At 40.9% G+C, this 14,803-nt stretch overlaps 1 protein-coding gene across 7 annotated transcripts in view; it reads right to left on the reverse strand.

Moving 5' to 3' along the window:
* Window positions 1-14,803, reverse strand: part of adam15 (ADAM metallopeptidase domain 15) — a 53,626-nt gene that overhangs the window by 4,141 nt on the left and 34,682 nt on the right. For 3 of the 7 annotated variants that reach the window (XM_061717739.1, XM_061717737.1, XM_061717736.1), the window contains exons 17-23: window positions 13,172-13,249; window positions 10,924-11,035; window positions 10,692-10,845; window positions 9,658-9,711; window positions 7,452-7,557; window positions 3,697-3,762; window positions 523-1,220 (exon numbers count right to left, since the gene is read on the reverse strand). In XM_061717739.1, the coding sequence (XP_061573723.1) occupies window positions 615-1,220; window positions 3,697-3,762; window positions 7,452-7,557; window positions 9,658-9,711; window positions 10,692-10,845; window positions 10,924-11,035; window positions 13,172-13,249 (1,176 nt within the window). In that variant the 3' untranslated portion in view covers window positions 523-614. Of the gene's footprint in view, window positions 1-522; window positions 1,221-3,696; window positions 3,763-7,451; window positions 7,558-9,657; window positions 9,712-10,691; window positions 10,846-10,923; window positions 11,036-13,171; window positions 13,250-14,803 lie in introns of those variants that run through there. The other 4 variants (XM_061717740.1, XM_061717742.1, XM_061717738.1 and 1 more) reach the window with 3 other exon arrangements.

Consider the following 14,803-nt stretch of genomic DNA (forward strand, 5'->3'; position numbering starts at 1 on the left):
GATGATTCGAATAATATATCTATCTATCTATACTGATAATAATAATACTGATGATGATGATAATAATAATAATAATAATAATAATAATAATAATAATAATAATAATAATAAAACTGAATAATAATAATAATATTGATAATGATAGTAATACTAATGATAATAATGAATAATAATAATAATAATAATAATACTGGTGTTAATAATAATAATAGTAATAATAATACTGATGAGAATAGTAATAATACTGATGGAAATACTACTACTACTAATAATAATACTGGTGATGATAATAATAATAATAATAATAATAATAATAATAATAATAATAATAATAATAATAATAATAATAATAATAATAATAATAATTGCTCAGGAGTCGTGTTCTGAGCGCCTAGAGACAACTTCTATTGTAATAGATGTATAAATAAAATTGAATTGAATAATTATTATAATTAAAGTTAATACATTTAAAAGTAAAACCAAAACCGGATCAGTTCTGCGTCGGTCGTCACCCAAACCCAAACCCAAACCCAGACATCAGAATCTCTTCCAGAAAGAGGAAATGGAACCAGAACACGTCAGTAACATGCAGTTATTGTTCTGGTCTTTTACTGTTAAAAAGCATGAAAACAGAAAATGTTTATCTGGTTAAAACTGAATATGTGTTTAATACGAGACACACACACACACACACACACACACACACACACACACACACACACACACACACACACACACACACACACACACACACACACACACACACACACACACACACACACACACACACACACACACACACACACACACACACACACACACACACACACACACACACACACACACACACACACACACACACACACACACACACACACACACACACACACACACACAAACACACACACACACACACACACACACACACACACACACACACACACACACACACACAGTTCTATCCTCCCACCAGCAGGGGGCGCTGCAGGTTCTACGGTGTTGTGTTGCAGACAAACACAGCAGACGCTGCACTGTACCTGCGTCTGCACCTGCGTCTGCGTCTGCACCTGCGTCTGCACCTGCGTCTGCACCCGCAGTAGCAGCTGCACCTGCCCCTGGCTGCAGGGGCTGCAGGGGCCGGGGGGCCCTGGGGGCCCGGGGGGGGCGGGGGGGTCGGGGGGCAGGGGCTTGCTGGGGGCAGCAGGTCTCTGTTTAACCAACTGCAGCAGCACAGAGTCAGAAGAAGAGATCAGAGTTCAGAATGAGAACATTGAGAACGTTCAACATTTGTGGAAATCCTCCCAGCCAGTCGGGTTCTGGTTCCTGCTTCCTGGTAGGGCTGGGCAATATTTCGAGATTTTAATATATATCGATATATTTTCAAACGCAATATGGTACGAGACAATATTGTTTTTATCGATTTTTTTTTAATGATTTTGATATAGCTTATTTTGTGACAAATTGACTTGAATGTTTTATTTGAGATTTGCACAAATGTTTTGTTATTTGCACAACTGTCAACCTCAGTGGAAAAGTCTGCCTGTTACTGTCTACGTTGTATTAATTGCACAGTGTATTTTAATTTAATTGTTATGCAGGAAAGGGATATTTGTTTTATTTTATTCGAGAAGCATTTTTATTCTATATATGCAGGCAGTTTATTTTCATTTCATTTGTTTTATACATGTTGATATTGTGCAGACCTCTGTTAATAAAGGAACCTGTGTGACATTTGGCACGAGGCTTTGTATTAAAACTGACTGTTTTTTTAAGGGTTTGCCTCAGAAAAAAATGAAGCTAACAAAGATGCTAACAGAGATGCTAACAGAGATGCTAACAGAGATGCTATGCTATAATGCTTTGGGAGAAACCCCAATCATGGCACAGAAAAAATATCGATATATATCGAGTATCAACATTCAGCTAGAAAATATCGAGATATGACTTTTGGTCCATATCGCCCAGCCCTATTTCCTGGTTCCTGGTAGATCAGCGTTAACGCCACCCAAACAGAAACCACCAGGGTTGATTCATCTCTGGGTTATAGTCAGTTATCAGTAAACTGCAGAAGAGACTACGGGGACACGTTAGGACCATGTTTCTGGTCCCAACGCCGGTCATGTGACAGGAAATGATGCAGCCAGTCGGGCTCTGCAACTAGTGGAGAAGACGGGATAACAGCCAATTATCAGCTTAAATTAGCGTCAGTTGGACTTGACAGTGACCCGTACAGTTACCAAGAACCAGTGGTCCATGGACATCAATATTTGGTACAGTTACCAAGAACCAGTGGTCCATGGACATTAATATTTGGTACAGTTACCAAGAACCAGTGGTCCATGGACATTAATATTTGGTACAGTTACCAAGAACCAGTGGTTCATGGACATTAATATTTGGTACAGTTACCCCAAGAACCAGTGGTCCATGGACATTAATATTTGGTACAGTTACCAAGAACCAGTGGTCCATGGACATTAATATTTGGTACAGTTACCAAGAACCAGTGGTCCATGGACATTAATATTTGGTACAGTTACCAAGAACCAGTGGTTCATGGACATTAATATTTGGTACAGTTACCCCAAGAACCAGTGGTCCATGGACATTAATATTTGGTACAGTTACCCCAAGAACCAGTGGTCCATGGACATTAATATTTGGTACAGTTACCAAGAACCAGTGCTCCATGGACATTAATATTTGGTACAGTTACCAAGAACCAGTGGTCCATGGACATTAATATTTGGTACAGTTACCAAGAACCAGTGGTCCATGGACATTAATATTTGGTACAGTTACCAAGAACCAGTGCTCCATGGACATTAATATTTGGTACAGTTACCAAGAACCAGTGGTCCATGGACATTAATATTTGGTACAGTTACCAAGAACCAGTGGTCCATGGACATTAATATTTGGTACAGTTACCAAGAACCAGTGGTCCATGGACATTAATATTTGGCCACCAATCCAGTTTCCTGATATTTATATGTACTTAATTTCTACGCCGGGGAAATACACAAAGCAAAGCTTGAAGGCTTACAAAAGTCTTGATCCTTGGTCCGACTTCAAGGCAGGATTTGTTGGTGAAATTAAAGTGATGAGGACACCGAACTTTATGATTTGACCGTTTAACGTTAGCTACCCAAAAATCCAACATTACCTGATACAAAATGGGAACCTCAAATCCACGTTTCGGTGTCTGGAATCCAGTTGTTTCTGTGAATTGCAGCGATCCATTTGTCTCTCTTAAGCTTATTTTTCGGCAGTCTGTAAAACGATAACTCCGATTTCTTGCTAAATCTATGAGTACAGTCGATCGCACAACAGCTCTTTCCCATTTTAGATGTTTTCCAGTTGCTCTAACTGAAAGTTTACGCTGCCACTCAGTCTTTCTGACACTCAGTCTTTCTGACACTCAGTCTTTCTGACACTCAGTGGATGAAACCCGCTGTGAAGTTGCATCTGTGACGTCATGTACGTTCCCTCTCTACATCCATCCATCCGTCTCAGATTAACCAGTTTAACGACCAGTCGGCCGTTTCGTCCCAAAACCTCCAACTCCCGTCTCGGACACGTTTTTAGTCATTTAAAAATCTGTGAAAAGGCTGATTGAGAGGATTTCTTCAAATGATGAAGTACTCTTGTAATAAAACACACACACACACACACACACACACACAGGTGTGTTACCTGCGGGGGGGAGAGGGCGGGGTCAGGGGGGAGGGGCTTAGTGGGAGCAGCAGGTCTGTCATGAACCTGATAGGAGAGAAGACAGGAAGTGAAGCAGTGGAGCAGCAGAGAGGAGATGAGAGCAGATCAGAGATCAGAGCAGCAGGAGTCACTTCCTCCAACACAACTCTCATAACGACGACTTCTGTCTCATAACGACGACTTCTGTCTCACAATGACGAGTTCTGAGTCTCAGAATGACGAGTTCTGAGTCTCAGAATGACGAGTTCGGAGTCGAAACGGATCTCTCACTTCACTGTTCTGCCTCAGACGTTCCGGCTTCAGGTTTCATCTCTAAATTTAACTCAGTAACATTTACTATTCCTTCCTTTTTTGAGGCGGAGGGGGGTGTTGGAGCTGGTTATTCTGCTAGAGCAGTGGTTCCCAACCTTTTCCAACTCAAGGCCCACTTTTATGTCTCAAAAATGTTCGCGGCCCACCTCCAAACTTTTTAATTCTCCCTGTTGCTAGCCAGCTATCCATCTTTATACTCCAGTTTCAGGTATCAGCATCAAACGTAAATAAGTCAAGTGCAATGCAGTCCTGCTGCAAAGTGGTCCGACCGATAACAACAAAAGTTCCTATTGCTCATTTGCTTGTCACATGTCTAATACTTGAAGGAAAACAAACCAAAATAATGAAAATAATATCTAATCATTTTTAATATCATTTTAAACATAACTGAGTTTTAACATTTAAAACATTATTCTTTATATTTTTAGATAATTATATTCCTCCCCCCCCACAAAAATCATACTTTTTTGGAAATGATTTGCCGGCCCACTTGCAATACCTTCCCACAGGTTGGGAATCACTGTGTTAGAGGACTTTGGGACTAGTTAGTAGTCGTGTCAATCCTTAAAAGCACTGGAGTCACACTGCAAAAACTCAAAATCTTACCAGGAATATTTGTCTTATTTCTAGTTAAAATGTCTCATTTTTAGTCAAAAACTCTCATTACACTTAAAACAAGAATCATTACCAGAAAAATAACTTATTATTTGACAATTTCCACCTGTTTCAAGTAAATTTTCACTTGAAATAAGTAGAAAAATCTGCCAGTGGGACAAGATTTATCTTCTCATTACAAGCAAAAAAATTCCAGTGATGAATCTTGTTTTAAGTGTAATGAGTTTTTTTGACTAAAAGTGAGACATTTTAACTAGAAATAAGACAAATATTCTATTAAGATTTTGAGTTTTTGCAGTGCATATGGAAACTAGCTGAACCAGGATGGAGCTGATGTTCTACAATCACGCTAGAGATGCACCGATCGATCGGCCCCTGATCGGGATCGGGCCGATAATGGCCCTATTGGTTTTGATCAGAGATCGGAAAATAATAGTTCAGAGCGGCCGATCTGATGGCGTTTACAACAACAAACCCCCGCCCGCCCGGGCGTTCCCGCATCTCAGACCGAGCGGTCCTGAGGAGGCTTCGGCCTCGCCGGTGCGGGAGTTTTACAATGTCTGAAAAGGACAACAAATTTACAGTTTACAAAGTGTGTCCAAAGGAGATACCACGAGGAGGAATGTTACAAAAGAATTTCAACACAACGAAGCTGATAAGACATTTGAAAGTTCTTCACGCGGACTATATTGAGTTTTCAAAGTTGGCTGCAGCAGAAAAAAGGGAGAGAAAAAAAAGGAGCGCGCGCAACGGCACTAACTCAGCTGCAACACCTGTAACAGAGACTTATAAACGACAGGAAGGAAAATAAAGAACTACGTCGTAAGGTAATGAATTCATATGGAATTTATGGATTTCTCGCTGTGATCGGTGATCGGCAAAATCGGGATCGGCCGATACTGGTTTTCGAGATCGGTGATCGGCCCTCAAAATCCTGATCGGTGCATCTCTAAATCACGCAGGATCAGGAAATAAAAAGGTTTCTTTCTGGTTTGGGTCTTCAGATGAACTGGTCTTGGTCTTGCTAATTGAAAAAGCATCTGGATGACACAGACGGAGGAGAACCAGGACCTGGACGTGAGGACGTCTCCTGACTTCCCCTCAGAGCTGTGAACAAAGACTCAACATAGATGCTCTTATCTTAAAGATAATAAACTTTGTTTGTTTGTTAAAAGCTCTAAACCGTGGCTGGGACCGGTCCTGCAGGCCGGTCCTGCTGCTGGGTGTGTTTCCATGTGTGTTTCCGTGTGTGTTTCCGTGTGTGTTTCCATGTGTGTTTCCGTCTGTGTTTCCGTGTGTGTTTCCATGTGTGTTTCCATGTGTGTTTCCGTGTGTGTTTCCATGTGTGTTTCCATGTGTGTTTCCATGTGTGTTTCCATGTGTGTTTCCGTGTGTGTTTCCGTGTGTGTTTCCATGTGTGTTTCCGTGTGTGTTTCCGTGTGTGTTTCCATGTGTGTTTCCGTGTGTGTTTCCGTGTGTGTTTCCATGTGTGTTTCCGTGTGTGTTTCCATGTGTGTTTCCATGTGTGTTTCCGTGTGTGTTTCCGTGTGTGTTTCCATGTGTGTTTCCGTGTGTGTTTCCGTGTGTGTTTCCATGTGTGTTTCCGTCTGTGTTTCCGTGTGTGTTTCCGTCTGTGTTTCTGAGTGTTTCCGGGTGTGTTTCCGGGTGTGTTTCCGTGTGTGTTTCCATGTGTGTTTCCGTGTGTGTTTCCATGTGTGTTTCCGTCTGTGTTTCCGTGTGTGTTTCCGTCTGTGTTTCCGTGTGTGTTTCCGTCTGTGTTTCTGAGTGTTTCCGGGTGTGTTTCCGTGTGTGTTTCCGTGTGTGTTTCCATGTGTGTTTCCGTGTGTGTTTCCATGTGTGTTTCCGTGTGTGTTTCCGTGTGTGTTTCCGTCTGTGTTTCCGTGTGTGTTTCCGGGTGTGTTTCCGTGTGTGTTTCCGTGTGTGTTTCCATGTGTGTTTCCGTGTGTGTTTCCATGTGTGTTTCCATGTGTGTTTCCGTGTGTGTTTCCATGTGTGTTTCCATGTGTGTTTCCGTGTGTGTTTCCGTGTGTGTTTCCATGTGTGTTTCCGTGTGTGTTTCCATGTGTGTTTCCATGTGTGTTTCCGTGTGTGTTTCCGGGAGTGTTTCCGTGTGTGTTTCCGGGAGTGTTTCCGTGTGTGTTTCCGTGTGTGTTTCCGAGTGTTTCTGTGTGTGTTTCCGTGTGTGTTTCCGTGTGTGTTTCCGAGTGTTTCTGTGTGTGTTTCCGTGTGTGTTTCCGTGTGTGTTTCCGTGTGTGTTTCCATGTGTGTTTCCGTGTGTGTTTCCGTGTGTGTTTCCGGGAGTGTTTCCGTGTGTGTTTCCGGGAGTGTTTCCGTGTGTGTTTCCGTGTGTGTTTCCGAGTGTTTCTGTGTGTGTTTCCGTGTGTGTTTCCGGGTGTGTTTCCGTGTGTGTTTCCGTGTGTGTTTCCGTGTGTGTTTCCATGTGTGTGTTTCCGTGTGTGTTTCCGTCTGTGTTTCCGTCTGTGTTTCCGTGTGTGTTTCCGTCTGTGTTTCTGAGTGTTTCCGGGTGTGTTTCCATGTGTGTTTCCGTCTGTGTTTCCGTGTGTGTTTCCGTCTGTGTTTCTGAGTGTTTCTGTGTGTGTTTCCGGGTGTGTTTCCGTGTGTGTTTCCGTCTGTGTTTCCGTCTGTGTTTCTGAGTGTTTCCGTGTGTGTTTCCGTGTGTGTTTCCGTGTGTGTTTCCGTGTGTGTTTCCGTGTGTGTTTCCGAGTGTTTCCGTGTGTGTTTCCGTGTGTGTTTCCGAGTGTTTCCGGGTGTGTTTCCGTGGTTACCTCCTTCTGCCCCGTCAGCAGGATGTCTGGTTGCGGGTTCAGGTGGTATCTGAGAGGCCGGACTTGCTCCCCGTTCCTGCCGTCCACCCGCTCCGTCACCGGGGTCCTGGGGGGAACGGGGGGGGGTTATTATATATTGATTTTATTAAAATCAAGTGGTGCAATAAGTTGGTAAAAAATGTTTACAGTTTAAACAAGGATTTTTTTTCTGTAATTTCAGGCAATTGATGCACAAAAACAATGTTAATAAAGTTATTCTCATTGTAAGTGGAACTATATTTCTTTCTTTTCTCTATTCTTTAATGTTACCAAGGATACAATGTTATGCAGAGGTGTACTTTATAGGGGGGGTACTGTTGTGGGTCAGTCCTTCTAACGGTGGATTCACACTGAAAGCCTGTGGTGGGCGGGGCCTGCGGTGGGCGGGGCTAAAGCTGCGCTGCAGAACTGAACAAAGTGCATATAGTTTACATCAGGGTTCGGCAACCCGCGGCTCTTTATCGCCGCCCTACTGGCTCCTGGAGCTTTTTCAAAAATGTTTGACCTTTTTTTCCTTTCTTTCTTCTTTTTTTTCTTCCTTTTTCCTTTCCTTTTTAATGTTGACATTTCGACTTTTTTCTCAACATTTCGACTTTTTTTCTTGAAAGTTTGACTTTTTTCTCAACATTTCAACTTTTTCCTCAAGATTGTACTTCAACATTAATCTTGACATTTCTACTTTTTTTTTACTTTTTTCTTGACATTTCAACTTTTTTCTTGACATTTCCACTTTTTTCTCGACATTTCCACTTTTTTCTCGAAGTGCATAATAAAAAAATAAATCTTCCCCAGTTATAACTTATATAGAAACATGCAGCATGTGTTTCCTCATTCTAAGGCTTATACATGACTTTTCATTTTTTGCGGCTCCAGACATATTTGTTTTTTGTGTTTTTGGTCTAATATGCCTCTAAAACATTTTGGGTTGCCGACCCCTGATCTACATATATCTATATATAGCTGCACATCTTCAGTTTGCTATTTCACCATGGATCACACTTTGGGAACCTTCTTTATATTTTAGCGATGTTTCTGTTTAGATAAGAGAGAGTTTGATCCTTAACCAGGTTGGTCCTGGATCAACATCAACCATCATCGTTGGTCCCGGTGAAGCTGCAGTCTGTCTGGGTGAACACTGACACACCGGGTCAGAGCAGATTTGATGTTTAAACTGTGTTTTGTGATTAACAAGCACAGGTTTTAATTATTTTGCGTTGGATCGATGTAGCAAATAAAATCAATTGGACCATCCAGCTCCTCAACATCAGTTACTGTTTCACATGATCAGTTCAGGTAAAAACGGCAGTCAAACCAGCAAAATGTCATTTTGCTGGATGAAATATATTAATTCCTGATAAAATAAGTGTGTTAGTGACAGCTCTGCTCATGTACACATGTGAATGAGTGTACGCTTGTGTGAACATGAAAGTACAATCTGCATTGAGACTTCTTTCTTCAGGAATCCCGGTCTGTGATTGGACGCTGCCTCGGTGTCACTGCTGTTCATTTGCATAAAGTTCAGATTTTTCAACTTCAAATTGACTTGCTGCTCCCGACGCGCGTTTTCATAGAAAATGAATGGCAGCTGGACGCCCATCACGACTGTGACGCTTTCAGTGTGAATCCAGGGTTACACAAACACTGACTGGTCTACACACACGACGTCACAAACACACACGTCCAGCTGCAGCGTCAGGGGAGTGACGTGAACTCCTTGCAGTTCCTTGCAGTTCCTTGCAATTCCTTGCAGTTCCTTGCAATTCCTTGCAGTTCCTTGCAGTTCATTGCAATTCCTTGCAGTTCCTTGCAATTCCTTGCAATTCCTTGCAGTACCTTGCAGTTCCTTGCAGTTCCTTGCAATTCCTTGCAATTCCCTGCAGTTCCTTGCAGTACCTTGCAGTTCCTTGCAATTCCTTGCAGTTCATTGCAGTTCCCTTCAGTTCCTCCAGGGTTCACGTCCTCCGCGAGGCTGGTTACATTAGGCTGAAACTGAAGGTTTGTCTCCAAACCTCCACCTGATCGGGTTAAAGCTGCACCTCGAGGACTTCATTACCCACAACCCCCTGCTGCGGCCAGGTGACCCCGGTGCAGCTTTAAGCCGGGCCGGTGCCGGGGACTCTACAGGGGTTCGGACCGGGACCTGCAGGTCCTGCAGGTCCAGCAATACCTGCTGACTCGGGCGGATTCAAACTCCAGACCCCACATCTCACAGTCAGACACACTGCATCATGGGTAAGAGAAGAGGTCAAGAACCACCAGAGACACACACACACGCACACATTTTCTGCTCCCTTCCCTTATCTATCTGCGCTGCTACTGCTTTTGTCCTGTCTCGTCTTCAGAGTCTCTTCTTTTCACTCCTCCGAAACTCTACAATCATGGAATTGATTAACTGGTCTCTCAGCACAATTGACCAATTTTTGGGGGTGAGGGAGCCCTCTTGCCCCGATGGGACATTTTTTGCTGGATACACAATGGATTCCTGGAAACATTGGAAACCGTTGTGTTTGGCGATCCTGTCTGTTGAGGACGTTGAAGATGCTTCATAATTGGATTTATGATAGCAGGATTTCTCTTGATTATCCTCTTGATCGGAGGAGGGGGATTCCTGGTCTACCGACAAACGCTTAAGACGTTGCTGAGGGGTCAAGCAAGGCGGTCAACGCTCAGACTCTAACGTTGGGAGAGCAAAGCCGTAAGCTGGATGCGATTCTCGAACAGAATCGCAGGCTGGCAGCGGGAATTGATCACAAATTCGTCTGTTTGGAGTCGCTATTGATGAACCAGAGACTGAAGGCAGACGGAAAATGACTGAGTCTGTCTGTTTGCTATATAATTGTTGATTCTATAATCTGGCCTTGACACGGCGGTTTTTGCCGATCGCTCTGGTCACAATCTCCCTGGTGGAATGTAAACAAGATGACTCTGCCCCCACTAACCCTCCCCTCTCCAGGAACATCTGTGGACCTGTTTTCAGAACTATATATATATATATATATATATATATATATATATATATATATATATATATATATATATATATATATATATATATATATATATATATATATATATATATATATATACACATACACACACACACACACACACACACATACACACACACACATACATACATGTACACACACAGACACAGACTCTCTCTCACACACATCCCCCCCAGCGGTTCTGGTTCCGTACCGGTTGTGCTGGCGGTTCTTGTAGAACGGGCCGGTGGCTCCGTGGCAGCAGAGACTCCTCCGGAACCGGGGGAACCGCAGGGCGAGGAAGAGGAGGACCACGGGCACGATGAAGAAGAAGATCACCAGCAGGGCCACGCGGACCGGGTCGGACTCTGGAAGAGACAGAGAGGTTAGTGGGCCGGGCCGGTGCTGGTTCTGGGGGTTCTGGAGGTTCTGGGGGGGTTCTGCACCTCCGGCCGCCGTGGCGGGTCCACTGTCCACGCTGCCGCCGTGACCCGAGAACCGGCAGTCGGGCGGAGCCCAGCCCGGCTCACAGTGGCAGTTCCTGTTGCTGTTGCACACCTGGAACACAGAACAGAACCAGAACCTGATCAGGACCGGGTCAGAACCTGATCTGGACCCAAACACAGAACCACAACCTGATCAGAACCTGATCAGAACCTGATCTGGACCGGATCTGGACAAACACAGAACCAGAACCTGATCAGAACCTGATCCGGACCAGGTCCAGACCCAAACACAGAACCAGAACTGATCTGGACTAGGCCTGTGTTGAAAAAAATCTATTTTCCGATTCTAAATCGATGCAAAAACTCAAAATCTTACCAAGAATATTTGTCTTATTTCTAGTTAAAATGTCAAATTTTTAGTCAAAAAAACTCCTTACACTTAAAACAAGACTCATCACTGGAAAAAACAACAATTTTCACCTGTTTCAAGTAGATTTTCACTTAAAATAAGTAGAAAAATCTGCCAGTGGAACAAGATTTTTTTGCTTGTAATAAGAAGATAAATCTTGTCCCACTGGCAGATTTTTCTACTTATTTCAAGTGAAAATGTACTTGAAACAGGTGAAAATTGTCAAATAACAAGTTATTCTTCTGGTAATGACTCTTGTTTTAAGTGTAATGAGATTTTTTGACTAAAAATGAGACATTTTAACTAGAAATAAGACAAATATTCTTGGTAAGATTTTGAGTTTTTACGGTGCATATTAATTCCTAAAAATCGATTAAGATTGATTTTTTTCAACATTACATTACAACTTTTGGTATTTTTTTGTTTAAGCCCAAAAAAAGGAATGTTTTGTTGGACAACAGAATAACTGGTTCCATGTTTTGGCCTTTAAATATGTTTAAAAGGTATGAAAACATTAAAGTTTTCAGTTGTAATTGCATAAATTGTCTATAATTCATTACTTTATGTACTTTCTTGGAGTTACATTTGCTTAAAATGTTGCTAAAAACCAAATTCTCAAAAATTAAAGACCAAAAATCAAAAAATAAAAGTGGAAAATATCAGCATTCTGGGAGCTGATTGGTCCTTACAGCATCATTAGCTGCAATACTTGCTGTTGAATCTCAATATAATACTAGTAGTAATATGTTGCAGAACTACAGTCATATCATTCATGCAACAGCTCAAAAAACTTTAATTACAGCCAAGAACGGCAGAAACAACGTTTAAATAAAACCAGGGCTTTCCAGCGTTCGGTTTCAGGCTGGTTGTCATGGAAACCTGATGCTCTGCAACACCGACGTTGACAGTACTGACGGTCACGTGACGTCTGGAGTGAAAACAAAACTAGTGAACAGGAACCAAACTAAAGAGGAGGCACCGACAGATGGAGGTTAAAGTTCCGTCTTTCCAAAACTAGATGTTCAGGGCGTCTACAGGTTTGACCGAGGTAGATTTAAGACTTTTTAAAACCATTTTCAAACTAAATTTAAGACCAAAAAGACAAGTCACTAAGAAATCCAGCGCTGAGGTTGAGGTTGCCAGATCTGACAAGTTCCAGCCCAAACGTGATGTAAAACCCAAAATACTGAAAAACCAGCCCAAATCACACATTTTCTATGTTAAAGCCCTAAATTATTAGATGCGTAATAGATTTCAAGCTTCACATCACCACTAAATGCCCAAAAAAAGTTCAGGCTCCAAACAAAGACTACAATTAAATTGGAGTAGATTAAAGCAAATCAAATATCAGTGAGTTTATTGTGTTTCTACTTTTCTCTGCCGTAATGGAAACTTTTTTAATAATTTTTTCCTAAATATTTGGCAAAAACCAGGAAAAGCAGCACAAATATGTATTTTTCAGTCCAATTGGGCTGAAACTTGCCCAACCTGGCAACACAGATTTAGACCCTCTGCAGGAGATTCTCCTCAAAACGATGAAATACACTTTTTAATGATGACTGGATATATTCCCTCTAAAATTAAGACCCTTGGATTTAGATTTAAGACAAATCAAGACATTTAAAGGCTTTATTTGAGGAAAAATGGAATTTAAGACTTTTTAAGGACCCGCGGCCGCTCTGTGTCGGCATCTGTAACCATGACAACAGTAAGATGACGCTTCTTCTGTAATCAGCAAACAGAATCTGGTTTTACATTTTCTACATGTCCCTGGAAAATGTAGAAAATAGATCAATAAAATAATAAATAAATGGGGGGGGTGTAGGGGCGTCCACTCACCCCGTGACCGTTGCATTTCCTGCGACAATCCTCCACTCCGAACACGGAAACGTCCTGGCACTTCTGGTCCAGACAGGCCTGGAGGAAACATGTCATTAACCTGAGCCGGGACTATGAGGGGGGGTCCTGATTAGGGTTGCCACCTTTCAGAAATAGAGATAAGGGACGCCCCGATTAAAAAAAAAAAGCCCCAAAACTTCTAAACGGCATAGAAATGTCAATATGAAAAAACAAAATGCTTTGATTTAAAGTTTAAAGTGCTTTAATAGCATTGAACTTCCATGACTGTACAGACAGCCAACCATACTAGCAACTGAAATATCCTCCTATGCTATGTATGTCCACATCAGCCCAGATGTAATATAGCCTACAGGTGAAGAATATGGTGTAAAAGTTAATTTATTTCAATAATTCAACTAGAATATGGTGTAAAAGTTAATTTATTTCAATAATTCAACTAGAATATGGTGTAAAAGTTAATTTATTTCAATAATTCAACTAGAATATGGTGTAAAAGTTAATTTATTTCAATAATTCAACTAGAATATGTTGTAAAAGTTAATTTATTTCAATTATTCAACTAGAATATGGTGTAAAAGTTAATTTATTTCAATAATTCAACTAGAATATGGTGTAAAAGTTAATTTATTTCAATAATTCAACTAGAATATGGTGTAAAAGTTAATTTATTTCAATAATTCAACTAGAATATGTTGTAAAAGTTAATTTATTTCAATTATTCAACTAGAATATGGTGTAAAAGTTCATTTATTTCAATAATTCAACTAGAATATGGTGTAAAAGTTCATTTATTTCAATAATTCAACTAGAATATGGTGTAAAAGTTAATTTATTTCAATAATTCAACTAGAATATGGTGTAAAAGTTAATTTATTTCAATAATTCAACTAGAATATGGTGTAAAAGTTAATTTATTTCAATAATTCAACTTAAAAGGTGAAATTAATATATTACCTAGTCTTATTACAGGCAAAGCAAGATATGTTAAACCTTTATTTGTTATAATTTTGATGATGGAATTGTTTATTAATTTCATAAAATATTCTCTTATTCATTTTTTATTTGGGGTTTTCATAAACTGTGAGCCATAATCATCAAAATGATAACAAATAAAGGCTTGAAATATTTCACTTTGCATGTAGTGGGAAATAATATATTTGTTTCACCTTTAGTTAAATTTACTACGAATGACGTTTTGCAATATATTCAAATGTTCCGACCTTCACCTGTTTATTATGACATCAATAAATAAGAGCATAATATATGTCTGTATTGGTTCAATACGGAACGCAACTTTTAATTCCCAGTTCCCAACCCCTACTTGGAGGTGAAGCCCTCCAGGGGATTAATAATAATAATAATAATAATAATACATAAAGATCTGGGCACAGCTAGCAGGTCCTGTTGTCCCGCCAAAAACATTTTGCTGGCCTTAATGTTTCCTGTGTTTTATTAAGTTCATTATTGATAAATTTAGTGTAGATGCGTGTGTGACAGACGGGGCGTTAATGAAAATACGGGACGAATCGCTTCCCGTATTAGTTCAATACGGGACGCAACATTTTTTTCTCAAATAAAAGGACAATTCTGTATTTTACGGGACGGGTGGCG

This window comes from Cololabis saira, chromosome 3, assembly GCF_033807715.1.
Source record: "Cololabis saira isolate AMF1-May2022 chromosome 3, fColSai1.1, whole genome shotgun sequence".
In the NCBI taxonomy this organism is placed as follows: domain Eukaryota; kingdom Metazoa; phylum Chordata; class Actinopteri; order Beloniformes; family Belonidae; genus Cololabis; species Cololabis saira.